Raw genomic sequence first — 27,357 nt, forward strand, 5'->3', positions numbered from 1 at the left:
TCAAGACAAATGTAACTAAAGATAGCATCGAGTGCATTGCATATATCAAGGATGTGCTTGAGAATCTATTGTGGGGGTTGGGAAACAGCTTTGCTGGTAAAAGCACTAAATGCCAATCCCAAAACCTAACAGGCAAAAGACAAGAACTGACTGCTGAAAATTGTCCTTTGATTTCTGTACACATGCCATTGCTCATACACACATCACACATATATTTTTTCTTTCTCTCTTTCATTTTGAGATAGGGTCTCACTGTGTAGCTCTGACTCAAGCTGGCCTCAAACTGACAGAGATCTTCCTGCCTCTGCCTCCCAAGAGCTGGTATTAAAGCTGTGTGCTACCATGCCTGGTCATGAAATTTATATTTTCAAAAAAGAATCCACTCAGGCTGGAGAGATGCCTCAGTCATTAAGATCTCGTATCCTTCCAAAGGGCCAAAGTTTGGTTCCTAGCACCTCCATGATAGTTTATGACCATCTATAACTCTAGTCCCAGGGAAACCAGCTTCCTTTTCTGGCCTGCAGAAGCACCACATATGTACACAATGCACATACATATATAAAGGCAAAACACTGTTAAGGGGGAAAAAATTCACTGCGATAAAAAATTTTACAGATTGAATTTTTTTCCCTTTTCTTCTTGTTATCAGTATTAGACCTACCCCCATGGGGTAAAACATACCTAGATACTTGATTGTGAGTAGAAAAAATAGAGAACAGAAATCAATTATTAGCAGATTCTTTCCATTTTCTTTTGTATGTGAAATTTTAATACAAATGTGAGATATAAAGGATTAAATAGAAATCAGCTTATTTCAGTGAACAAGTTTCAACAGTTCAACTTTGCAGCAACTATAAATAAACCTGTGAAATTTTTTTGGGGGGGAGGCTCAACATTTGAAAAAAAATAGTAATCCAACTAGAAAATAAGGAAAATATACTCAAACACTTCACTAAAAAATATACTGAAGGCAAATATGTATATGAAAAGATATAGAACTTTATGAGTCACTAGGGAAATACCAATCAAAAGTAACAAGAGAGACATCGCTATATACCTATCAAAATGGTTAAGACAATGACATCATCAAATACTGGAGAGGATATGAAGAAATGACATAACCAATATGTGGCTAATGTGAATAATAAATGTCACTGCAAAAGAGCATGGCAGCTTCTTAAAAAATTAATCAACATGCTTACCACAAAGCCAAAACAAAAAGAAATCTTTTTCCTCTAGACAGGGTTTCTCTGTGTAGCTTTGGAGCCTGTCCTGGCACTAGCTCTGTAGACCAGGCCAGCCTCAAACTCACAAAGATCCGCCTGCCTCTGCCTCCTGAGTGCTGGGATTAAAGGTGTGAGCCATCACTGCCTGCTATTTTCCTATTTTTAAAAGTCAGAATTGCAGTTGTCGGGGTTACCATGATGAAGGAAGGGAATAAAAAGGGCAGCACAAAAGATACTTGTGACAGAATTTTATATTTTAACCACAGTAATCCATTAGTGAGCTAAAATTAACATTAATTTATCAAAAGAAATACTATACTATACTGCACACATATAAATGAATCCATGTAACATTACAAAAACATAAATAAGGAATGTGAATTCTCTGTCAGTTTCCTGGTTATTATATTTCAAAAAGAAGTTACCATTGGGGTTCTGGTTGAAAGGTATATGGTATACAGCTTTCTATTATTTTAACTTTTAAAATTTTTAAAAATTGGTATTTTGGTTGAATGTCTGTCTGGTGCCAGCAGAGGCCAGAAGAAGGCATTAAATCCTCTCCAACTGTTGTTAGAGATGGTGTGAGTCACCATGTGGGTGTACGGAACTGAAGCTGGGTCCTCTGAAAGAGCCATCAGCACCTTCGACCATTGAGTCATCTCTCCAGTACCAAATGTTCTATTATTTCTTATACCTGCATATGAGTCAATTATTTCCTTAAAATATAAAGCTTTTTGAAACTTTAAAAAAAAAAAGCCAGACCCAGATGGCTTCAATGATTAAAGGACAAAGTACTTTCAACCTTATATAAATTCAGAAAACTAGAACATATCCCACTCAAGGAGCCAACATCATTCTAGTATCAGAACTAAGTACATTTAAATACTATAAACTAACATCTATGAACAACGGCCTAAAACTCACTGAAACTTAACAATCTAAAAAGGATATCAGATCAATTCAAAACCCCAAATTTAATGAAATTACTGACTGATGAATAATAGGTCTATGCCTATGCAGGTCTATGCCTTGGTGTTCAGATTGAGGTCAGATGATGACTTTATCCCCTTTTCAGGAACTCAATGCCTACCTCTGTCTGACCTACATCCTTGCAGCTATCAGGCAAAACCTTTGGAATGTACAAACTTAACAAACTACTAGTTTCCAGCAACCCCAGAGCTAGTAATGTTATCGGATAACATCCAATACCTACAGTTTCTCCCTTTGCAATGACCCATCCACCTTTCGTTCCTACCAGTGAATTTGGAAAATGCTCTGACTTCCGACTCCTTTAATTTATTTCCAGAGTTCATATAACTGCTTCTATACTGGAACACCTACATTGGAACATGTTATTCAGGGCAACATGAATCTGTGTTCCCAGGACAGAGTCACTTATATTTGGCCCAAAATAAACAATATTTTACCCTTTGAGTTAGAGCTTTGTCTTATACTGACAGAAGAAAAATGAAAGACAATTGTATTGGAGTTTGAGAAATAAAAATGGGGCAAGCAAGCTGGAGATTGCAGCAGCTGCCAGGAGATGAAAAAGGAGAAAAAGGAAAATTATACTTTCTGAATTAGCTATCAAGAAAGCAGACAGGCTCAGCAATGGTAGTCTGCAGCAGTCACATGAGGGCGGTGGGGGATGTGCGTAGAGGGAGATCTTCTGAGAATGAGAATGCCAAAGTCAGACCTCAGAAAGCAGGCAGGCTTTACATCAAGGGTCTGTAAGCAACTATACCCCCAGACAGATGTTACTGGGATATAGGTATAATCCTCATCAAGGTGAGAGATATTCCTCTACATCTTATGTCTTTAGCTTTACCACCTTCTTTTCTCCTTCTGGGTTCAGATTGTCCTCTTGGGACTGCAAAATGGGATTTTTCCCCTTACTAAACTAAAGATGGTCTTGGCCTTGCCTGTACAAGAGAAGCTCCCGTCATCCACACAAGTATTATCAACTCTAACTAAACCTTTTGTAAATTTATAGATCATCAACCAGGCTATTGTACAGAGGATATCACTGTGTTAATATTCATGCATCCAAGAGGGACCACTTTTTGCACCAGAAAAGATCTTATGGGCCAAAGAACATGCCACTTTTACCAGAGGAACCTGACATAGTTATGATGGCAGTTTGAATGACAATAGCCTCCATATGCTGATATATTTTAATGTTTAGTATCAGGAAGTGGAAGTGTTTGGGCTGATTAAGAGGTGTGGCCTTGTTGAAATGGTTATGGCCTTGTGAAGGAAGTAAGTCACTGTGGGAGGACCTTGAGGTTTAAAAAGCCCACACCAGGCACAGTCTCTCCTCTCTCCCTCCCTCCCTCTCTGCCTACTGCCCAGGAATCAGGATGTGAAGCTCTCAGCTACAGCTACAGTGCCATGCCTGTCTGCTTCCAACCAGATGATCATGGTTCCACTTCACAGCAAGGGAATAGGAACTATGCATTATTTCCCAAAAGGTGCCATGGAAGCAGTCAGCTGCAAACGGCCCTTTCATTCCATCCTCCAGCCTGTTCATCTCCTATCACACACTAAAGCCATTTAAACAATAAGGTACTGGCACAGAGACAGAAACTTTAATCAATGAATGTGGTAGGGAAATTGACCTGTACATATTTGGTTAATTGATTTTCAACAAAAGGGAAAATCTTTTCAAAAAGAGTGGTAGATCAATTTTACATTCATAAGCAAAGAAATGAAACTTGATCCACCTCACAGCACACATAAAAATAAGCTCTAAATTGTTCTTAGTGTAAATATAAGAGAGAAAACAGAAAACCTACAAGAGGGAAGAAAACAGCAAAAAATTTGTGACCTTGAATTATGTAAAGATTCTTAAACAGAACACAAAAGTTTCAAAAACTATTAACTGCAAATACTGTTAAGAACAACGTTTGGTAAACATTGTTAAAAGACAGATGTGTAAATAGTTCAAGACCATCCTTGGATATAAAGCTAATTCAAAGCCACTTTGGATTACATGAGGCCCTGTCTCAAGAAATAAGGGGTGAGGGAGCAGGTAGAGAACCGAAGAGTATAGGGAGAAGTAGGGCAAGAGGGGAGATAAGAAAGAGGGACGGGGGGGGGGGGACAGAAAGAAGGGGGACAGGGAGAGGTCAGGAGAGGTCAAAAGGGAGGGAGGATTTAAGAAAAAGACACTAGCAGGCATGGGTGGCAATACACCTATAATCTCAGCATTTCAAAATATTTCCAGATCAGCCTGGTCTATGTAAGGGGGGAAATGCTGTCTTAAAAAATAAATAAATAAAATTTAAAAGTAATAGTGACAAAACACAAGACAAATGGGGAAAATATGTGTTTTAAAAAACCTATTTGACTTTAATACTCAGGAGGAGGCAGGTGCTGTGGGATAATGCTCTTGTACACTGTAAAAATTTGTCACCTGTACTAGTTTAATAAAACACTGATTGGTCAGTGACCAGGCAGGAAGTATAGGTGGGGCAACCAGACTAGGAGAATTTGGGGAAGAAGAAAGGTAGTGACAAAGCCACAAGCCAGAGGCAGAGGAAGCAAAATGAGAATGCCTCACTGAAAAAAGGTACCAAGCCATATGGCTAAACATAGGTAAGAATTATGGGTTAATTTAAGTTGTAAGAGCTAGTTAGTAATAAACCTGAGCAATAGACCAAACAGTTTATAATTAATATAAGCCCATGCTTTTATTTGGGACTGAAGGGTTGTAGGACCAGGCAGGACAGAAACTTCTGTCTACAAGCAGGTGGGACTCAGTGAATCTGAGGTCAGCTTGGCACACATACTAAGTTTCAGGCCAACCACAGTTACATATAGTGAGAATGTCTCAAAAATAAAATAAAATAAAAATTATAATCTATTTGGTTAAGGACTTGTACCAAAACAGTCAGATACACATACATGTATGTAAAAATGTATATTTAAAAGGTAATCTTCACATTTAACCAATGTACATGGATATAAAAGAAAACAAAAGGATATTTAATATCCTTAGCCACTAGAGAAATACAAACTAAAGCAATATACTTCTATACACCTCCTTCCAAAAGGCTAAATTTAGGGCTGAAGAGATGGTTCAGCAGTTAAGAGCATTTGTTGCTTTTGCAGAAGAGCTAGATTTCATTCCCAGCACCTCCATGGTGATTCACAGCTATCCTTAACTCCAGTTCTATACACTCTCTTCTTACCTCCAAATCACCAGGCACAAATGTGGTGAACATAAACACACATACAGGAAAAACATTCATGGGCATAAAATAAATCTTTAAAAAAAAAAAGGCTAAAGGTAGGAAGAGTAACTAAGGCAAACAAGGACAGCTGGAGCCCATACACCAAGTGGGATTGTCATTCGGTGCAATTATGATGAACAATAAAGCTAAACACGTTATACAACATAGCAATCTCACTTATTTACCCAAGAAGTGAGGGCTTGTATCTACAAATACTAATTAAAAATAAAACTCACCTTGTTCTTTCCAAGGTGTTAGTGAAATTTCACTATTTATAGCTTCTCTGTAAACTCTCACTAGTGTTTTAAAAAGAATTTTGGGTTAAATGTTGTGTTTTAGCTTTCTTTGTATTTTCTCTATGTACCTCAAGCTGGCCTTAAACAGTCCGCTGCTGCCTCTCGCTCCCATTAACAGTTTAGAAAAGTATCTTTGAAAACACAAACAAACAAAAAAAAAAACCCACATTATATTCGGGGTAAGGGATGTATGCAGGTCAGAGACAACTTTGGGAGGCAGTTCTCTCCTACTGTGTCAGTTCCTGGAATCTAACTCAGGAAGTCAAGGCTTGACAACAAGTACCTTTACTCCCCCAGGTATCTTACTGGGTCAATTTTGGTTTTTATCAGATGGGGTCTCATTTCACTCCAGACTACCATGGAACTTTCTATATAGGCCAGACTGACCTGGAATTTATAGTCAATCCTACTGCAGTCTCCAAATGTTGGGATTACAAGTGTAAACACCATACCTGACTTGTGTATGTAGTATATACTTATATGCCTATCTGTATGTATGGGTGCACCAGAGGGGATAGAGCTCTCTATCTCTCTCCCTTTATTCCCTTGAGACAGGATCACTTCCTGAAGCTGCAGCTCTGTTTAGTAGGTTGATATGACTGCCAGCAAACCCGTCTTCATCCCCTACCCCAGCTTTTTAGAGGTGCTGGGACCCAAATTTGGCCCTTTGCTTATACAGCAAGCACTGAACCATCTCTCTCTCTCCAACCTACTCCATCCTGCCCTTTTTTTTTTAATAGGGTGTCTATTGTAGATCAAGCTGGCCTGAAACTCCTTAATCCTCCTGCTCTAACTCCCAAAGTGCTAGAGGCATATGCCACCATAGCTAGCTAAATATTTTCAAATTGTTTTTATTTTTCAGAAAGGGTCTCATGAATTTCAGGCTGGCCTTGAGCTCTTTATTCTCCTGCCTCCACCTCCAGAGTGCTAGGATTACAAGATGACACCTCCACACCCAGTTATGTGGTGCAAGGAATGGAACCCAGGGCTTCTGCATGCTAGGCAAGCACTCTATCAGCTGAGCTACAACCCAATCCCTTCTTCAAGCACTTAAGATCAGGCAGTGAAGGTAGCAATCTTCTGTTTGCCTGGTGTAAGAAGTTACTGTTCTTTGAATACCTAAGGGCCATTATCTATAAAAGTGGCTAATTTTGCAATTTTGCCTTTAGATTACTCTGTAACACAGTTTTTTCACCTTGCTTAGCTCCTGAGGAAGTTAGTGGAAACTTTGTGTTCTGTTTCTTTAGTGTCAAACCACTATAAAAGATAACAGGTTTTTTTTTTTTTTTTGGTTTTCGAGACAGGGTTTCTCTGTAGCTTTGGAGCCTGTCCTGGAACCAGCTCTTGCAGCCCAGGCTGGCCTTGAACTCATAGAGATCTGCTTGCCTCTGCCACTATAGCCGGCTAGCATTACAGTTTTAATGTTACTTGGCAATAATTTATTATTAGGAATACAAATAATGAAAACCTATTAGGATAAAATGCAAACTACAATACCCTAAATAATTACAATGTTCAAAACTTGACATCTTTAAGAAATCAATATACTTTCTAAGTTCTTTGTACTTGGGATTTAAAAGCCCCCCACCCCTTTTTGAGATAAGAGTTTCATTTAATATCCGTCAGTCTCTCAGCAAACCTCCTTCCTCAAGAAAAAGGGGGTATTATAAGAGCACTTTTATCCACCACCCCTACATGCCCTCATGTGCACAATGAGAAACTTATTAGGTGAGGGGTATTAATTAGATTGATTGTAGTTTCTATTCCAAAGACGGCCTTGAACACCTGATCCTTCCCCTCTTACCTTGGACGTGCTGGGATTAAAGGGGTTCTCCAACTAACTCAGCTAAAAATCTTTCAAAGTATTAACATAAGGTATGCATCATTGTTATACTTAAGTTACTTTAAGCTAAACATGGTGGCATAGGCCAGTAAGCCCAGAATGTAGGAGTGAGGCAGGAGGATCAAGAGTTAGAGGACAGGCTGGGCTACAGTGTAACACTGTCTCAAAGTCCACCTCTCCTCCCCCAGTTATACACAGAGACTGTCTGAGATAAAGAGCTTCCTACAAGTGCACTAGGCTATGGGAGAGTTTGTGACTCAGGCTTCCTAATAATCAGTGGAGTCTTAAATTTCAAGCTAGTTGCCCCTAACACAAATCCCATCTCCACTGGAGAACAGAATATATCTGTCAGTTTTTAACTTTTGAATACATTTTGCTCACTTATTGTGGGGAGGGCAACGCTCAGGAGTAGTCAGTTCTTTCTTTGCAATGTGTGAGGTCCTGGGGATCAAACTCAAGGCTTTGTGGCAAGTGCCTAATAACCTGCTTAGACATCTTGAAAGCACTGCAACTGTAGCTTCCTCAACTTTATCATACACAGCAGAACTCAATCAGAAATACTAAAAATACAAAACTAAACACTTAAAACTGCCCAACTAATTGAAATAAAAGACCAAATTATAAATTCACTCACACAAATTGTTACAATTTGCTTTATTAAAGTAAAACTCTGTTCTTTCTAGACAAATTTTAAAATAAATTTGCACACCTTTTTTAGGTCAAGGACTTTTAAAGGGTTTTAAAATATTAAAAACAAGCACTCTTGGTAATTACTGCAACATATGTAAATGATGTTTGCACATAGTTGTGACAGTGAACACATAGTTAAAGAAAAAGGGACAAGGTCAGGTACACGCATATCACGCACATACACACACTGTAATCCCAACCATCAGTAGGCTGAGATAAAAGTTAAGGCTAGCCTAGGGAGCCCACTGTTTCAAAAAAGAAAAACTTAAATAGGCAAAAAAAATGTTTAGAATATTAAAGTCCTTAATAAAGTACTATGTAATGTTTTACGCGATCTTTAAGTCTGAAAGGATCTCAAAATGTAGTGAAGAAAAGTATGAGGAAAACCAATGCTTATAGCACCATGCATTCAGTTTTCTCACACATACAGAGTATGCGCAGATATACACCTTTTTTTATATATGAACTTTTAAGAAAGAAATTATCTAGAAAAAACAACCAAGAAACAAGCATTATTTTAAGGGCAGTGGCATGAAATTGAAATGGGAGCGATCTTGGGGATCGCTGCTTCTTCGTATTTGAATTTTTACAATGAAAACATATTCATAAGAAAAGAACTTAAAAATGTACACCTAAGCTACTTTTAAGTAATTTACAACCAATAGTATTGGCTGTACTGAGATTTCATTTCCTTCTATTTTTGTTGTAGTGAAAAACAGATGACAGCAACAAATCCCTTTACCTGGCAAAGAAATGACAGAGTTGGGGGAGGGGGCACTCTGAAGAAACAGGACTTTTCAGTTGACTCGGGCGTAGTAACCCAGCACACTCACAAAATTTACGGTACAAAACTAACGACGTGAAATACTGCGCCCTCGGTGCTGAAGATTGTTTTTAGAAAGCTTAACTAAGAAACCGAAAATGCCAAGTGTGTTTTCCAGGGGTGGGAATAGGAACGTGAAACCCTACACCACCTAAAAGAGGTCCACAGGACTGACAGGCGAGTGGACCCGGGAAAGCGCGGGGGTGGGGAAGGCTCCCGGGTCTTGCCTAGGTTTGGACTCAGCTAGGGATGTTAGGGGTGTGAAGTCCCCGAGGGTGATCAACAGCGTCTCGGGGAGATATCCAACCCCCTGCGGAAGCCGAAGGTGAACAACCTGATCTCTTTGGTCGAGCGGCGACAGCTCCAGAGAAGAGCAAAAGCGCCAACTTTTACTCTCAACGTGGCATCTCCGTAAGGTTCAGCAAGTCTTCGCCGGAGTCTCAGCGCACAAGAGACCCCAACACCTTCCCGGGCCAGTGCCCACTCCCCACAGCCCGGCTCTCCCGAGGGAAGCCCAGCCTGAGCAGCGCCTGGCAGCTTGCAAAGGAGACTTAGCCGGGGGAGGTGCTGGAGCGGATCGCTGACACCCCACTTGACAACCAGCCTGCGGGGCGCCCCGGCCGAGGCACTGTCCTACCGCCAACAGCCCCGGCGGCGCCCCCTCCCCCACCTCTGGGCGGCGACCTCAGCGCCACCGCCCCGGGGCCCCCGCTCACCCAGGTAGCGGCTCCTCAGCCGGGACGGGTCTTCCAGCCCAAGGGACCTTTTCCTCACGTCCCACAACAGGTGCGGGCAGGAGCCACTCCGAGACATGGCTCTGCCGGGGCTGGGGTGGAAAGGGGAGACCACCGCGGGGGGTGGGGAAGGGAAAAGAGGGAGGGGACAGGCCGATCAACACCCAAGCGGCACCAGCACCATGCGCGCGCCGGGCCTCGCTGGCGCCGCGACTTAGATGGCGGCGGCGGCGGCCACGGCCGCGCCTTCTCCCCCGGAGCCCAGCGGCACCCGGGCCACAGCTCGCCTCATACTCTCTCTCCTCAGACTACCCAGAACATCTAGAGAGCAGCAACAGTCCCCTCCCTCGACCCCCCTCCCGCGGGAGGCGGAGGCGAAGGCGGAGGCGGCCGCGAGCTCCGCCCTCTCCTGCCTAGACCACGCCCCTCCCGGCCCTTCTCGCGAGATGACGCCCACCAGCGACAGAAGCCGGCGTGCGTCACCATTGCCCTCACCCTAGGAGCGTAGCTTCAGGCCGCTCTAGCCCATTCCTTAATTGTCTATGGATAAAAGAGGAATGACGGAAGCCGCTGAAGTTGGCCTCGGCTCGAAGGAAAAAGCAGGGCGTGATGACTCATGCATGCAATCCCAGCACTCGGGAGGCTGAGGCTGAACGATGGCGAGATCCAGACCAGCCTGGATTATATAGTAAGACACCGTCTCAAAAAAAAAATAAGCAAATAAAAGGAAGCCAGACAGGTATGCGGAGTCACCTTTAGCTGGAGCTACGAAAGCCCAGAAAGCTTATTCTAACTACAGCCTTCTTAATCAAAGTGAGGGACGACACTAAGAAGCGGCTTCAGTTTCCCCTCTCCAACATGGCCTCTAGAGCCGGAAGCAGGTGGCGCCTGGACCCGCCCCTTCCGCTTCACGAGGCCGGCCAATTAGAGCGGACTGCTCGGCCTGCGCAAGCGCCTCGCCCTCGCACGAGCAGCCGGGGCAAGGCGACCTCTTTAGCACCTGTTGCCATGACTCCTCCTCCGTCTCCCCCGCCCTCTCGCAGGAGGCGGGCTGGGGCGGGCTTTTGCTGAGGCTCCGCCCCCTCAGCCTTCGCCCGGCGCGGAGTTTAGGTGCTTGACCCGGGGCTGGCAGAGCCGGGGGAAGGGCGCCTTCGGGCAGAGGCGGACCCTTAGCGCTGTGGAGAGACTGTGACGGAGCCGCCCTTCGTTGTCAGCCAGGAACGAGGACGCAGCGTCGCTCCTACCTAGCTGCTGTCGATCCTGACCGACGCCGCCGAGATGGCAGCTGCCGGCGCCCGAGGCCTGCGGGCCTCCTATCACCGATTCATGGATAAAGTGGAGTTGTTGCTGCCAGAGAAATTGAGGCCGCTGTACAACCACCCGGCAGGTAATGAATCCTGAACGGCTCGCAGAGAGGTCGTCCCTCTCCCTCCAAAACTGGGACGTTAGAGGCCCAGTGACAGTTCAGTTACTGCAGGAATCTGAGTCCCAGTCTCGTCACCTGAAGGGAATCCCTCAGTTCTCCTAGTCTTTGCCCTTGTCTCATTTTGTGTCCCTTCCCAGAGCCAAATAGCTCCACCGGGTGCCCTTGTTGACTTTTATTGCCGGCGCTCCAGTAAGTACTCAGTACTCATACCCCCGACCTCGTCTCCAGACTTGAACCTTAACTTCTGCCACAAAGGGGGTCTTGGGCCACCCTGAAACTCCCATTCTACTCCACTTTTTCTCTCCGTGGATTTATAACACACGTGAGAAAGAGCCGAATAGCTGTCTGATTTCAGCAGAGGGTTTGGACTAAAGGTCATACTTCAGCTCCTGTTGGCAGAGGCCCTCGGAGCCAACCCTTCCCAAAATTGGACGCTTCCCCCACTCCCCTTCCCGGTCAATGTCACTCTTGGTTCCCTAGATCCAGTATAAGCCAATCATTACGCAATCCCTGACCAGGTTCTGTCTGAGGTTTTTTTTTTTTTTTTTTTTTTTTTACGTGGGCAGATACGACTTCTTTTCCATCACTTACCAAGGTGTGACCTTGGGCAGAATTCTACACCTCTGTCCTAGCCCTAATTCTTGTAAAATATATTCATTATGAAAACAAAAAATAACATACATGCGTGATACTTTGGGGATGTTAGCTGTCATTAGTGTTAGATAAGTAGTCTTGAAGTTGAAAACAATTCTTTAAGAAAATGAAAGACCCCTGTCCCTCTAGTTCTTTATTGAGTTCTACAATTAGGTTATTTCTAATACAAAATGGGAATTAATAAGACTTGTTTGTGGGGGCTAAAATATGATTGTATTATGAAGGCTTTAAGCATAAGATTGAGTGAATAGGAAATTTTATTCTCAATGGAAAAGATTGAGTTCCTAACAAAAAGGTGGATCTTGCCTTTACATAGATAAATGTATATTCTGCAGTTGATATTAGAAAGGTTTAGTTCTGCCAGGAGCAGAAGCCACTCTCTGGGGCTTAGGTTGATTGCTAAATCTGGTGTCCTGTTTAATAACAGAATGGTGTGTACTTCTGCATAGACTTTAGCTTAACACTCAATAGTATTACTGCAGTATAAGAACCATTATAAAGCTTGTTTTTAAGGAACTTTATTATGAAGTTTGTTGAGTTGCCTTTTAGTTTTTGTTTGTTTGTTTGTTTGTTTTTGGTTTTTCGAGACAGGGTTTCTCTGTGGCTTTGGAGCCTGTCCTGGCATTAGCTCTTGTAGACCAGGCTGGTCTCGAACTCACAGAGATCCGCCTGCCTCTGCCTCCCGAGTGCTGGGGTTAAAGGCGTGCGCCACCACCGCCCGGCTCTGCCTTTTAGTTTTACATTTCTATTTTGCTATGTTTATGGTGGAGGTTTTCAGGAGTTAAGAGTTGGACAATAGGTGTAATGATCAGGGTGTTGTAAAGTAACTGAGCTCTGTGGCAATTCTTACCCTCCAGTTTTGTGTTTGGGGCATGGCATGAGGACTGAGTTTTAAACTACTTTCTAAGTGGGAATTGGAAGGTAGTTGTTTGTTGATCTTTTCCAGGGCCCTGGCTTTTAGCCTCCTGTATTTATTGTTTATAGTACTTAACTGCAGAATGAAGAGCACTCTGTGCATTTCACCCAGAAGTTTTTGGGTTGCTTCTGTTTTAAGTGTAATAGAGGAACACAGAAGACAGAGAGAGATAGGCTGACTCTTGATTGAATGACCTTGGCCTTAGAGAATTCCTCAAACCTTAGAAATCTTTTAAAATTAAGAATCATTGTGAAAATTAAGTGATTGCTATCTAAGACACTTAGCAAAAATATTGTTTTTCAAATCAGAGCAAATGTTCTCTTCTAAATAAAAAGGGTTTAGAGGGTTGTTGTTATTATTTGTTTGTTTTTGTTAATAAGATCCCTTCTATCCCAGGTCGGCCTTGAACTTGCTGTGTAGCTAAAGTCTTAATTTTTTTTTAAACTAGATTTCCAGGTGTGGTGGCAGACTCCTTTAATCCCAGCACCCTGGAGGTGGCAGAAACAGGCAGATCTCTGTGAGTTTAGTTCCAGGACAGCCAGGGCTGTGACACAGGAAAAACCCTGTCTGAAAAAGAATCAAAAAAGGCTAGATCTTACTACTTTTTCCTGGCTGGCCCCAAACTTGTTATATAGAACAATCTGACCTCAGACTCACCAGAAATCTTCCTTCCTTTGCTCCCCAAAGCTAGGATTAAAGGTGTGTCCTCCTGGGACCAGACACCTTATGCCTTTAGATAGTCATTCACTGGAATTCATCAGTTTACCCAGGATGACTTGTCAGTGAGCTCCAGGGATCTACTTGTCTCCACCCTCTATCTCTACACTCAGTGCTAGGGTTACAGACGCGTACAGTGTTTTATTTATGTGGTACTGGAAATAGAACTCAGGGCTTCGAACTATTCTACATCTCTAACTATTAAATTTTTGAATAATACTATATAAAGATACCTAGCACTAAAAACTTACTTGTGATTGAAAAGTTATAAGCACAGCAATATAGAAATAAACAAACATGAAAAATATGACTGTTGGCTCATTAGTGTTAAAATCTGAGAAAATGGCAGGGTGTGGGTGGTGGCAGTGGCATCCACACCTTTGGGAACGTCTTTAATTCCAGCACTCAGGAGGTAGAGCTCTGAGTTTGAGGCCAGCCTGATCTACAGAGTGAGTTCCAGTACAGTCAGGGCTAAACAGAGAAACCCTGTCTTGAAAACCAAAAAAGGAAAAAGAAAAAAAAGATCTGCGAAAACACTGGTTATTGTTCTACTCATTACCCAGAATGAAAATAGCCCCCTTGATTATCACTGTACATTAGTATTTGTAATTGAGTCACCTAAGAATTAAACTACATTCATATACAAGCATTCTTTCTTTTAAAAAGTTATGGAAGGTTAGAATATCAACAGTTGGAAAGTATATTGCTTGTTATTCAATTTTGGATTTATTTCTGTCCGTGACAAGTATTTCTAGACAAGCAACAGAATATGCTTTATAGAGATATATACTATAGTTAGAATACTATGTGGCCCAGAATGTTGAGGCCTTTGTCATCTGTCTGCTTATGTTCAACATGTGCTGTCACACAGAATGATCTGCCTCTGTAGAACAATAATAGAATATAACTAAATGTACTTCCTAGACAAGTTCCTCAACTCACATAAGGGATGTGGCTTAATCACCATCTAGCTAACTGTATGTAAAGCCTGTGGCTCCAAACAAGTCAGTGTGTAACTGTGCTCTAGGCACTTGTCAGATCATAACTTTGAAGTTGTGTTTCACAATGTTTACTTAACAGCTTCGTTGGTATTTCGGCTTAATGTCCTTCAGCTTGTTATATATTGAGATTTAATCCTCATTGTGAAGCATTAGGTAACTGGAAATTTAATCAGACTATGGTGTTTGGAGGTGGAATAATTAGAATGAGATAAATTCCTTAAGGTGAAGTGTCTATGATTGAGTCCTAGTAACTTTGGGACAGAGCCCATACACCTATCTAACATATCCTTTTCCCCTCTTGCCCTTCCTCAGCACTCTGTCAACAACATCATGTTTGTTTTGTCCGGATGTATGGCTATGTGCCAGATGTATGCCTGGTGCCCAAGTAGGTCAGAATAGGTCATTGGATTCACTCCCCTGGACCGGAGTTGAGGATGCTTGTGAGCTGCCATGTGGGTGCTGGGAACCAAATCCTGTCCTCTCTGAGAGCAACAAGTACCCTTAACCACTGAGCCATCTTCCCAGCCCCAGAAAGTTTTTATCAAGCACTAGCCTTAGCTATTTCTTGTAATAATGGAATATGGATGACTACAACTAGGGCAAAAACATTACTAATTTAAAAAAACATACTTTTTAAAAAAAAAATGTGAACTATAAAATAGGGTGTATCATACAAAGGTGCACAGTGCCAGTGTTAATAATTATGTTCTTAGTGTTAAGCCAGAACTAGTTTTAGCACAATAAAAATGGTTTTGTCAGTCAGTATTGGTGTCAGATACTGACATTCACATTCTAAGGATGCGTGTGGTTAGTTGGCCACATAGTATCAAGCAGGTGGACTGCATAGTATATGGAAGTAAGAGGAGTGTTGAAAAGTGAAAGATGGGCACATTTGATCAGTGAATACTAAACTAAGAGAATTTCTGATATGCAAGGGCCACCATAGATAAGTTTTACTGTATATATGCATGCACACACACACACACACACACACACACACACACACACACGTGTTTGGATTTTTTTTTTTTTTTGAGACACAGAATCTGATGTAGGCCACTTTGACCTTGCTATGTAGCTGAGCCAAAGTGGCCTTAAATTGATCCTCCTTCCTCTAGCAACTGAGAGCTTCATATAAAGAAAGGAATGAATGAACAAATTTTAGACAAGCCCAGAAAGTAATGCAAGGAAGATATTCAACTAAAAGGATCGAAAGTTATTTTAGTATAAAAAATTGAGAAAAGGAAAGTGGTGATTAAGAATGGTATGAAAGGAATGAGAAGAGGTAGTGATCTTTGTGACCTTCCAGCATTCAATAAAAAAGGTCATTCTTTACTTCAGAACACTGAATACCAGTTCAATGTTTGTAAGTTTATGTGTGCATAATCTTTTCCAAGAAAGAAGCCTCTCTCTCTTTGTAGTAGAAAGAATCATACATACATATAGCCTATGTTCTGGATAGAATTCATTTATTCCATTAATAACAATTTCTCCCTGCAAAAGAAATTGGGAAATAAAGTTTGGTTTATAAAGTACATCAACCTATCCGTGTTCGGTTGTGTACTCCTGTAATCCCAGCACTCAGGAGGAAGAGAAAGGCAGATCTCTGGGAGTTCAAAGCCAGCCAGATTTCTATAGAGAATTCCAGAGCAGCCAGAGCTACGTGGTGAGGGCCTGAAAGAGAAATCCCAAAGAAGAAAGACAAAGGGAAGGTATATCAATCTGTCAACCACAGTAACACCACTTGAAATATCTGCATTCCGGAGGCTGAAAAAAGAAGATCACCTCAAGTTTAAGGCCAGCCTAAACTAAACAGTTTGGTCCAAGATACCTTAAACTATATGTTGAGACCCTGCTCCAAGAAAATAAAAACAAGAAAAGAAATTGGACAAGATGACTCTGCAGGCAAAGTTAAATATACTTAGAATACTGTCTGATGTTTATAAATTATCAATTGTTGAGGCCTTTTTCACTTTTGAAAGTAAAGTCTTAAGGGAAAAGGATGAAAATGTCTTGTTAGTTAATTCCTTGTCTAAAGAGTCTACGTTTCTCTCTAAGAATGACTTTCTTTTTTGTTGAGTTGTAAATTGAAATTTCTTAAATTCATAATATTGCATTAGAAATAAATGTTAGTAGCTCCTCTGTTATTTATACTTCATTCATTTTTATGTTTTCTTGTGAGAATATAATTGTATATAGCATGACCTTGTTTTTTTGTCTCACTAAAACTTGGTTTAGATCTTAGTGACAGCTTCTGTGTCTGAATTCATACATTATCTGCGTTTATTTGCTATATACTCTAAAGCTAAAATAAATTAGTAAAGATCAAATGAAAGAGCAAACTTAGTTTTCTTTGAAATGTTTATGGTTATATTGCTTGGCACCCCTTTCCCCTAAGACGGAGAGTATCGACTCCAGAGTCCTAGATTGCCTAGAACAGACCAGGAAGGCTTCAAGTTCACAGAAATCTATCAACCTCTACCTTCAGTAGGCTGGAATTAAAGGTGTGTATGGCCACATCCAGCCCTCCTCCTTTTCAGTAGTTTAAAAGCATAAGCTAGCTACTTTGTTCTGGGAGTGGTGGGTCTATTTGTAATCCTATTCCTTAAGGCCTAAAGAAAGCAGTAAATTCAAGGTCAGCCTGGGTAGCTCGTAAAACAGTCCCCACGCCCTCCACATTATCTCGAAAAAAAAAAACCATTTTCAAATATTCAGCTCTGATTATTTATTGCTTTTCATTGTCTTCAAATATATCAGAAAAAAATAGCAAATTAGAAAATCTTATATGTTTGCTACAGATATTTTTCTATTTAGTACTTAAAGTTATTAAACTCATTTAAAGTTTGTTTTCATTTAAAATTATCACTAATTGGGGATGGAGAGGTGTCTCAGCAGTTAAGAACACTTACTGCTCTTACACAGCAACTATGTTTGGTTTCCCATACCCAGATCGCAGCTCATAGCCATCTGTAACTCCAGTTTCGGGGGATCTGACACTCTTCTGACCCCCATGGACACCAGTGTGAACATGATACACATACATACATACAGGCAAAACACTCATAACATGAAATTATTTTTTTCAGTGGTTAAAATACCTTTCTTGGTCAAAAATACTGGCCTCTTAATTTCATGTTTGAAGGTTTTTTTGTTGTTTCATTGTTTTTGTTTTGTTTGTTTTGTTTCATTTTTTAGGTTGGTTGGTGTGGTTCTGTAGGAATTTGTACAGTTACATTTTTAACTGTCACCTAGCTTGGAGCATTGTAGTAAATTAATTACTAGGTAAATCTTCTGGAAAGTTTTACTGTTCAATAACCCAAATGTTCAACCATTTAAACTTTCAGAGAAGCCAGAATCTAGGGACATTACTTAGAAAACAATTTGAGGACAGCAACAGAATAAACAGTTTTGAAATGGTGGTCTGGGGGAATCAAGAAGAATTCAAATTTGGACATCTGTTCACCCAGAAACTGAAAAGATACACTTCACTTCCTTGAGTGATGAAACCAAGCTTCAAGCCATAGTAAAAACCAAATTAAGAAACTGCTACAGCCTGTGATCCAGGGCCTCCACATGTGACAAAGGAAATAACCTCGGTGTGACGACCTGAACCTCCCCAGCTCACTCTAGTCCCAATTCTGAGTTTAGGAGGAGTATCTCAGTCTGTGTTGAGTATTTATTCAAGAAAATAGTGTCTGCAAAGGTCAGATCCCTGGAGCTAAAGACGCAGGTGTTTGGGAGCCCCTGAACTGAACTCAGGTCCTCAGCAAAAGCCCCTGCTCTCATCTGCTGAGCCACTCCTCCAGCCCAACCTTCACTTTTTTTTCCGTTTTGGTTTTTTGAGACAGGGTTTATCTGTGTTGCTGTGGCTGTCCTGGAACTAGCTCTGTAGACTAATCCACCTCTGCCTCCTGAGTGCTGGGATTAAAAGACTGTCATAAAACCTGGCTCACCTTAGCTTATTTTTAATGTGATCTACAAGTAGGTGGCAAGAATATCAGAAAGACACATGGAAGATTGATATTACAGTGTTTTTGTACCTTCCTAAATGTCAGTACAATATGTATAAAAACCAGAGTATAATTTGGTGTTAGCATATAAAGGAATAATATTTGATTATCTCTCAATTTTTCTTTTATTTTTCAGGCCCCAGAACAGTTTTTTTCTGGGCTCCAGTAATGAAATGGGTAAGTTTTGAGTTTTAACAGAAGTTACTTAAAATAATTTCTTTATAGAAATTACTAATTTGAGATAAATCTTTTTACTATTAAATTTATTTTTTTAAACAATCTTTTCTCATTTTACATACCTATCCCAGTTCCCACTCCCTCCCCTCATCCCACCCTCCCCTTTGCCCCATTCCAGCCCCCCCCCCCACATCCACTCCTCAGAGATGGTAAGGCTTCCCAGTGGGAGTCAACAAAGTCTGACACATCACTTTGAGGCAGGACCGAGGCCTTCCCTCTTATTTCTAGGTTGAGCAAGGTTTCCCTCCAAAAAGAATAAGTTTCAAAATACCAGTTCAAGCACTAGAGGTCCCACTGCCAATGGCACCACAGACTGCCCCAGCCATACAACTGTCATTCACATTCAGAGGGCCTAGTTTGATCCTATGCAGGTTCCCCCACTATCAGCTCAGGTCAGCTGTTTCTGTGGGTATCCTCATTATGGTCATTATCGCTCCTACCTCTCTTGTACTGGTCTCCAGAAGCTCAGCCCAATGCTTTGCTGTGGATCTCTGCATCTGCTTCCCTCAGTTGTTAGGTGAAGGTTATATGATGACAATTAAGATAGTCATCGATCTTATTACAGGGAAAGGCCAGTTCAGGCACCCTCTCCACTTTTGCTTAGGGTCTTAGCTGGGACCCCTTGTGGATTCCTGGGAATTATCCCTAGTGCCTGAGTTTCTTGTTAAGCCCCATAATGGCTCCCTCAAATCAAGATATCTCTTTCCTTGGTCCCCTTCTCTGTCCTTCCCTCATCTCAACCATCCCATTCCCTCATGTTCTCTTCCTCCCTCCCCTTCTCCCCTTCTCTCTCCCCTTCCATCCTCCCGTCTCCCCCCTCCCAATTTTAATTTGAGATAAATCTTATGAAGCATATACTACCTACCTTAGTTTATCTGAACTCTGTCTGTCAGAAAGGGCCTCTGGATACACATTTCTTAAAAAACATGCCTAGCCTCACATGGTGGTATAGCCTATTATCCCAGTACTTGGATGGCATAGATAGCAAGATCAAGGGGCTTAAGTCTATCCTCTGACTATGTATAGAATTTGAGGCCAGCCCAAGTACATACAACTCTATCTAATACATATAAGCATTTGGTGTAAATGATAGAGCCTATGACTTCTGGCTCCAAGATTATTACTCTCACTTTATAACATATATAATATATACTCATTCTAGTGGCTGTTTCTAGCAAATCATTGGATTTATGTTGAAAATTATCTGTTTGGAACTTTTTACAAATGCAGATGTGCAGTCCCCAGCACAGAACTACTCAATCTGAAAACCCCAGGGACAGCCCAGTAAGCTGTGTTTTAATAACCTCTGCAGGTGATTCTAGTGTCCTCTAAGTTGAAAACTGCTGGTCTGTAAACTCTTCTAATATGGCAAAAATAATAAAATAACCACCTTAACCATTTTTGCTTTTGCATTTTAAATAAACATCCATTTATTTTTGGATAAACAGTACATTATCAGTCAGCGTTATAGCTTAGAGACTTTAGCACCATTACACACTCCATACTATACTGCTTCTTTTTCTTAAAATAATGTCTACTTGTTGGTTGCCTCTGAATTTGGCTGTCTAGGTACCTCATGAAAGTGAAATCATGCAATGTTTTTTAAAGATTTATTTATGTCTGTGTCTGTGTGCATGTATTTACACATGTTGCTGGTACCTGAGGAGGCCAAAAGAGTGTCAGATTCCCTGAAGCTAGAGTTTGAGGCATCTGTGAGCTACCCAACATGGGTGCTAAGAACCTAAATTTGGTCCTCTGCAAGAGCAACAAGCACTCTTAACTGCTGAACTATCTCCAGTCCCGTGGAATCATTCAATGTTCATGACTGGTTTATTTCACAGGTTTATTTCCTGGTTACTGCATATCATAATTTGCTTTGTTTTGTACTGGATAATGCCCATTGTGTTGCTGGATGCAGGTCTGGCTAGTTGCTACTTGAAAGCCAGTACTGTGGAGCTAAGAGTTGGTGGAAAGGAAGTCAGCTTTATTCAAGAACTGGCACTTTGGGAAACAAGGGAGGCTTTTGTGCTGCTGTAGGAAATCAGGTGTAAGAAAAGGTTTTCAGCATGGTTTTGGTAGCATACACCTTTAATTCCAGCACTCAGAGGTGTCAAGTCATTTGGAAGGCAGCCCATTCTACATAGAGATTCATAATTTTTTTTTTAAAGGCTTTTAGAGGGAAGCACATGAGGACAGTTGCAGGAATAATAATACATCCTGGGCAGAGTCCTTAACATCTATAGCGTTTGTTTCCCCCTTTTGTTCTTTCTTCTCTCTAAACATCATAATGGGCCTTGAGCCTCCTGAAGGTCTTTAAATAGACATAGTTCCTTTTTTTTATAATTGATTTGCAGTATGAATTGCTCCCAGAGCCTGCATTTGCTTTGCAAGTGGTGTGTTACCCCCCAGCATTCCCAGTGCTTCCCCAGCCTAACATATTACTGTTGTGCAAGTTAAATTTCAGCAGCTTAGCCGGGTGATGGTGGCGCACGCCTTTAATCCCAGCACTCGGGAGGCAGAGGCAGGCGGATCTCTGTGAGTTCGAGACCAGCCTGGTCTACAGAGCTAGTGCCAGGACAGGCTCCAAAGCCACAGAGAAACCCTGTCTCGAAAAACCAAAAAAAAAAAAAAATTCAGCAGCTTACGTGCTTTGTGTGAGTCCAATTACAGAATAATGAGAGGTAGTTACATGTGTGGGTGTAATCTTAAGGTTACTAGATGCTTTGGGTTTTTAAATTTTGTTTTATTTTTGTTTCTGGCCTCATGCATGGGTAGCACAGTGTTCTATCATGGAATCATAGCCTCACCTCTTTTACATTTTTTTTTTTGAGATGTAATCTCACTGAATTGCCCAGATTGCCTTGAACTTTTGATCCTCAGCCCTCTTTTTTACTTTGGAATAGGACTTCTATGCTGCTGGGGGGGGGGAGGGGACCGTGGTTGTACACACCTTTAATCCCAGCACTTGGGAGACAGGTGGGATCTCTGTGAGTTCAAGGCCAGCCTGGTCTACAAAGTGAGCTCCAGGACAGCCAGGACTATTACACAGAGAAACCCTGTCTCAAAAAGCAACGAAAAAAGATACCTATGCTGACCTTTGAACTTACTTTGTAGTTGAGACAGGCCTTAAGCTTGTGGTTTTCCTTCCCCGCCCCCCCCCACCAATATCTTGAATTATAGGCCTATACCATTCAGGCCCAGCTTATTACCAAGCTTTCTGAGGAATGCTGACATTAGGATATGTGTGGGTGATTCTATAAAAGACAATAAAGTCATAGCAGGAGTGGTGCCGGAGAGATGGCTCAGTGGTTTAGAGCACTTGCTGCTCTTGTAGATACCTAGCTTCAGTTCCCAGCATCTACATGATGCCTCACTACCAGCTTTAACTCCAGTTTCAGGGATTCCATGCCCTTGTCTGGCCTCCACGGACACTGCACACAGATGGTACACATATATATGCAGGCAAAGTGCTTGTACACATAGAGATAAATCTTTTAAAAAAAACACACAACAAGGAAGATATGGTTGTGTGTGCTTTAATGTTAAAGAAAAGTTATCTAGGACCAATAAGAACTCAAGGTAAAGGCACCTTTGACCAAGCCTGAGTTCAATTTCTAGAACCCACTTGGTGTAATGAGAGAACTGACTCCCACAACTTGTCCTGTGACCTCTTTATGTGCACTGTGACACGTGTACATGTTCTAAAAATAAGAAAATAAGGAAAAATCATCCAACAAGATAAAATTGTAAGTAAATTTTCTGGTACTTCTTTAAAGAATATTGATAGAAAACATAAAAGAAGAAAGTACTCTTGAATTTGTTGTAGCTTTTTGTCATGCTCCGAACTTTTCTTAATGTTATGGATAATATGAGTGTAGCTATCATGTAGAAATTCATAGATATTTTGTCTAATTTAAAATTAAAAATGATTATGCCTCACTCTTGACGCCCTGCTCACATGTCTTAAATGTGTATTTGCAGGGATTGGTGTTAGCAGGATTAGCTGACATGGCCAGACCTGCAGAGAAACTCAGCACAGCTCAGTCCACTGTGCTGATGGCTACAGGTAAATTAAAAGCTTCTTCGATAGTCCACTGTTGTATAACACTATTTCTGAGACAATGTGAGGAAATGTCCACTCACTACAAATAAAGAGTTGATACCACCAAAGTTTAGCTTGGTGAACCAATGTGCTTCTTGGAGTTACTTACAGAAATAGGGGTGAAGGGTTACTTACAGAACCAGAAATTACTCAGATGGTTGCATCACTGAAAACCTACCCCAGCATGGGTGACAGCCAAGGAAAGATGGAACTCATTGTACAAGCTCACTGCACAACCTGCAGGCGGCTTGGCAGGTTAGACAATGTTTCCTCTAAGCTCAGTTAGTTTGAATGTCTCCCAGGCAGTTTGACTTGTCTAAGAGTCTCTCTCAGCCCTGTTTACTATTTATGTAAGCTTAAACAGAGGGACAGAGTGCCTCTGATATGTTTTAGGAACTTCCTGATACTTTTGAGTTTATTTCTTGCGTTTTTACTAGCGTCTCTTCGGATCCTCCTGAGTCTTTTATTTACTTTTACTGAGAATTTCATACATGCATATAATGTTTTGATCAAATCAGCCTCCCACCATGTTTCCCTCCCAGCAACAATAACAAAAGTTGCATCTTGAGTCTTAACAAACTTCCTCCCAAGATAGAACCTTTTATCCCAAAACTGCTAAAAAAATAACCACATACTAGCTGAAGAGATGGCTCAGCTTTTAAAGGGTAGGTACACACCCAAAATTAACCCACATACAACAAAACTCTGGTTTTATGTTCATTAAATGATTTTATTTTACAAATGTCTTCATGCATATTTACTCTCACACATTATCCATCTCTAGGGAATACTGGATTATGGATAGCTTAGGCAGGAAGGTTGTTGAGAATAAGTGTCTGTGTGAGATTTTGCTTCTCAGGTTTTTACATGAGCATAATTTTCTTAAGTGGGATGATGGTATAGTTACTAGACACTGGTTCTTAGCCAAGTCTCCCTTTAATGCAAGAACTGAGAATTTTATATAATACTGAAAATTCTATCATGAGAATTTTTATGTAATATATAATAATTATGTAGCTATAATATAGTGTTATATAATAAGACTTAAAGGTACTTTTTTAAGACTCATAATACAGCATTTCTTTGCCCTTCGTCCTTTATTATTATTGTCATAGCCTTATTCATAGTAGACCTTGCTCTAATGTTAAATATTAAAATATATTATGAGAAGCGTCTGTGCCTTTAAAAAATGCTTTCTTTCAACAGGGTTTATTTGGTCAAGGTACTCACTTGTAATTATACCCAAAAATTGGAGTTTGTTTGCTGTTAATTTCTTTGTGGGGTCAGCAGGAGCCTCTCAGCTGTTTCGTATTTGGAGGTAAGCCTACTACCAAGGTGTAACAGAACTGATTCAGAAGCTACCTAGATGGCTGTGTATGTGTATGTGTGTGTGTGTACATGTTTGTGTGTGTCTGTATTTGTTATTCACATATAATATTGCCAAAATTGTGTATGAAGTAGAAATATATCATTTCTGTCAGTGTGGGAAATTACAAATATGTTAAGAGCAGCTAAGCTTATGTTACCTAGATTTTAAATTCAACAGTTTATTGTCTGAATTCTCAATTCTTATAGTTCTCTCCCTCTGATAACTGTGTTAGTTTTTTGTTGCTGTGATAAAATACCGTGACTGAAAGCAATGTAGAGAAGAGAGTGTTATTTGGCTTATGGTTCTGGAGGAGCAGTCTATGATGGTAGGAAAAGTGTAGCAATAGCTAGGGGAAACATAGCTACGGGAACAGGAAGCTGGTTGGTCACCTTTTCATCCACGCACAGGAAGCCTAGAGAGAACAGGAAGTGGAGCATGCCGATGAAATCTCAAAGTTAGCCCTCAGTGATAATACTTTCTCCAGCAAGGTTTCACTTCTTCAAGGTTCTATAACCTCCCAAAGAGCACCACCCCTGGAGACCAGGAGTTCATGTACATTTGTCATTCAGACCACAACATATAACACAATTTTCTAAGCCATTTCCAGTGTCAGCCTTTTGTCACTTGCTTTCAGCTATAGAAGTGGGCTTTAAATGTATGTGGAATAACATTTAGAGAAAGGGCACGGGTTTTGCTGTGAAGTGTTCTGTGAACACTGGAAAGGTTTTTAAGCTCTTTACTCAGTAGTTAGCAATTGGGCCTGGGAAGATGATTCAGTAGTTAAGAGAAGTACTTTTCTTTTTTTCTTTTCTTTTTTTTTTTTTTTTTTTGGGTTTTCAAGACAGGGTTTCTCTGTAGCTTTGGAGCCTGTCCTGGAACTAGCTCTTGTAGACCAAGCTGGCCTCGAACTCACAGAGTTCTCCTGCCTCTGCCTCCCGAGTGCTGGGATTAAAGGCGTGCGCCACCACTGCCTGGCTTACTTTTTTTTTTTTTTTTTTTTTTTTTTTTTTTTTTTTTTTTAAGGAAGTGGTGGAAAGCCAGGTAAGAGGATCCCTGTAGCTTACTGGACACTCAGTCTTCCCAAATTGGTGAGCTTCAGAGTCAGTGAGAGGTCCTGTCTTTAAAAAAAAAAAAAAAAAGATGGAAAGCAATTGAGGAAAACACCTGCCATTGACCTCTGTCTCACACACACAAGTGCCAGACATACACAAAACAAGGTTAATATTATTTGTCATGGAAAATAGTTGTCTTACAATCAAATATTTGAAGTCATTATTTTTCAAGAAATCTAAGAAGTATGATAAGCTTCATATTGTTTATATAATTTTCTACTCTTAAAAACAGAAAAAGTAAAAAGTTAATTAAGTCTAAAGGGTTATGTATAAGAAAGACTCTGGCTCTATAGTTGAGTCTTCTGCATTAATGAGAATTGAGGAAACTTTAAGTGTTTATAACCTATTAGTCTATTAGTGGGAGAAAGTATGTTTTTTACTTCTAGTGATCAAACAAGAACCTGTTATCACTTGATTTTTTTTCTTAGATGCTTTGTGAGTATAAAATGAAAAATTATAGTTGATCACATTTTGCCAATTGTTATACAAATACATTAGCCATGGGGCATTCAGCGTTGAACATTAGAGGGCTAGAGCAATAGCACAGCTGTTAGGAATGCAAACTAGTCTTGCTAGGGACTGAAATTTGATTACCAACACACACACTTCAGGTGGCTTAGAACTACCTGCAACTCCAAGCCCCAGGAGATCTAGAATGGTCTTCTGGTCTCTCTAGAAGCCACACTCCTCACCTGCCTCCCGCAATGCATGCACAAACCCTCAGATACACAAATATTTTTTTTTGTTTTAAATAAAGAATAAAAATAGGTCAGTGAGCTGGGCAGTGGTGGTGCATGCATTTAATCCCAGCACGCAAGAAGCAGAGGCAGACAGATCTCTGAGTTTGAAGCCAGTCAGCTTTGGTCTACAAAGCAAGTTCCAGGACAGCCAGAGCTAAACCATGAAACCCTGTCTCAAAAGGAAAGGAAAAAGGAAGAAAAGAGAGAAAAAGAAAGTAGGTCAGTGGTTGTGACTCAGATTCAATACTTGTCTAGCATATGTGAGCCCCTAGATTGGACCCTCAGCACTGATGTTTTGTTTTTGAGACAGAGTTTCTCTATATAGCCCTGAGTGTTCTAGAACTCTCTCCGTTGACCATGCTGGTCTTGAACTCAGAGATCCACCTACTGGGATTAAAGGGGTGTGTAGGTGTGTGTGTGTGTGTGTTCTTTAAAACAAACATGTCATATAAGCAGTTAAAACTTCAGAAGTTGAAATCTAAAACACACAACAGAGGCAAATGAAATCTTTGGGTACCTCACTTTTCCTTCTGCCTGTTTGTACCTGTAAGTAAGTTCCTTGGAAGATTGCATTTACAACTCTGTAGCTGCTTGACAGCGGGAAAGAAGTGGGATGTGCTTCCCATTCTCTTTTTAGCTGTTGTTGTTGGTAATGATTCGTCTTTCTGTTTTCTTTATAGATATAATCAAGAACTCAAAGCTAAAGGGATCCAGTAGGAGTTCCTGATCACCTGAAACATCCAGATGTGGACAGAAACATTGGAACCTAGTTTATTTAATTACCTATAGGTGATGATAACTGTCCTGATAACGTTTGCAAAGAATGAAAAATAATCTAACTGTAATTAATAGCTAGCACTTGACTCCACAGAAAAATAAAGCAGACTTTTAATAATAGTCTCTTACATATGATTCAAGAAACTTATGAATAGCACTAACATTGTTTTCTACCACTTGTCCATAATAAATCTTACTTGATCATACTTACCCAGCGTCATCTTTTAGTTAACCAAAATTATAAGAGCAAACACATTCAAGCAAACAGAAACATGGTCGAAGGATTAAATAACCTGCTTATTAGAGTAGGATGGTAGAATGGCCACAAGTAGAATAATGTCCAAAAGGATGAGAAATAGCTAGGAGGATGACTAGCAGCCTGGCTTTAAACTATTTTAAATATCCTAACCTGAAGTATTTAGATTTTTTAACTTTAATAAAATTCTTTC

The 27,357-nt window shown here is 40.7% G+C and overlaps 2 protein-coding genes across 4 annotated transcripts in view; one reads left to right on the forward strand and one right to left on the reverse strand.

Annotated features, from left to right (window-relative positions):
• The window catches only part of Dcaf6 (DDB1 and CUL4 associated factor 6), a 114,278-nt gene extending 104,139 nt beyond the window's left edge, over window positions 1-10,139 (reverse strand). For 2 of the 3 annotated variants that reach the window (XM_050158427.1, XM_050158424.1), the window contains exon 1: window positions 9,830-10,138. In XM_050158427.1, the coding sequence (XP_050014384.1) occupies window positions 9,830-9,926 (97 nt within the window). In that variant the 5' untranslated portion in view covers window positions 9,927-10,138. Of the gene's footprint in view, window positions 1-9,829 lie in introns of all 3 variants that reach the window. The other variant, XM_050158426.1, reaches the window with a different exon arrangement.
• An 801-nt stretch (window positions 10,140-10,940) lies between these two features.
• Mpc2 (mitochondrial pyruvate carrier 2) lies at window positions 10,941-27,114 on the forward strand. Its single transcript, XM_050158431.1, has 5 exons — window positions 10,941-11,234; window positions 18,708-18,748; window positions 22,790-22,874; window positions 24,117-24,228; window positions 26,812-27,114. The coding sequence occupies exons 1-5, from the start codon at window positions 11,126-11,128 to the stop codon at window positions 26,846-26,848; spliced, it is 384 nt and encodes a 127-aa protein (XP_050014388.1). The 5' UTR covers window positions 10,941-11,125; the 3' UTR covers window positions 26,849-27,114.
• The last annotated feature ends 243 nt before the right edge of the window (window positions 27,115-27,357 follow it).

Source organism: Alexandromys fortis, unplaced genomic scaffold (genome assembly GCF_014885135.2).
Source record: "Alexandromys fortis isolate MF-2015 unplaced genomic scaffold, M_Fortis_MF-2015_v1.1 scaffold_97, whole genome shotgun sequence".
Lineage (NCBI taxonomy): Eukaryota > Metazoa > Chordata > Mammalia > Rodentia > Cricetidae > Alexandromys > Alexandromys fortis.

Bases quoted from the DNA above. Each gene is read 5' to 3' on its own strand.
- Mpc2 (XM_050158431.1), top strand. From the start codon at position 11,126: ATGGCAGCTGCCGGCGCCCGAGGCCTGCGGGCCTCCTATCACCGATTC. The intron at 18,749-22,789 runs GTAAGTTTTGAG...GTGTATTTGCAG, and splicing joins GGGCTCCAGTAATGAAATGG to GGATTGGTGTTAGCAGGATT. The intron at 22,875-24,116 runs GTAAATTAAAAG...TTCTTTCAACAG, and splicing joins CACTGTGCTGATGGCTACAG to GGTTTATTTGGTCAAGGTAC.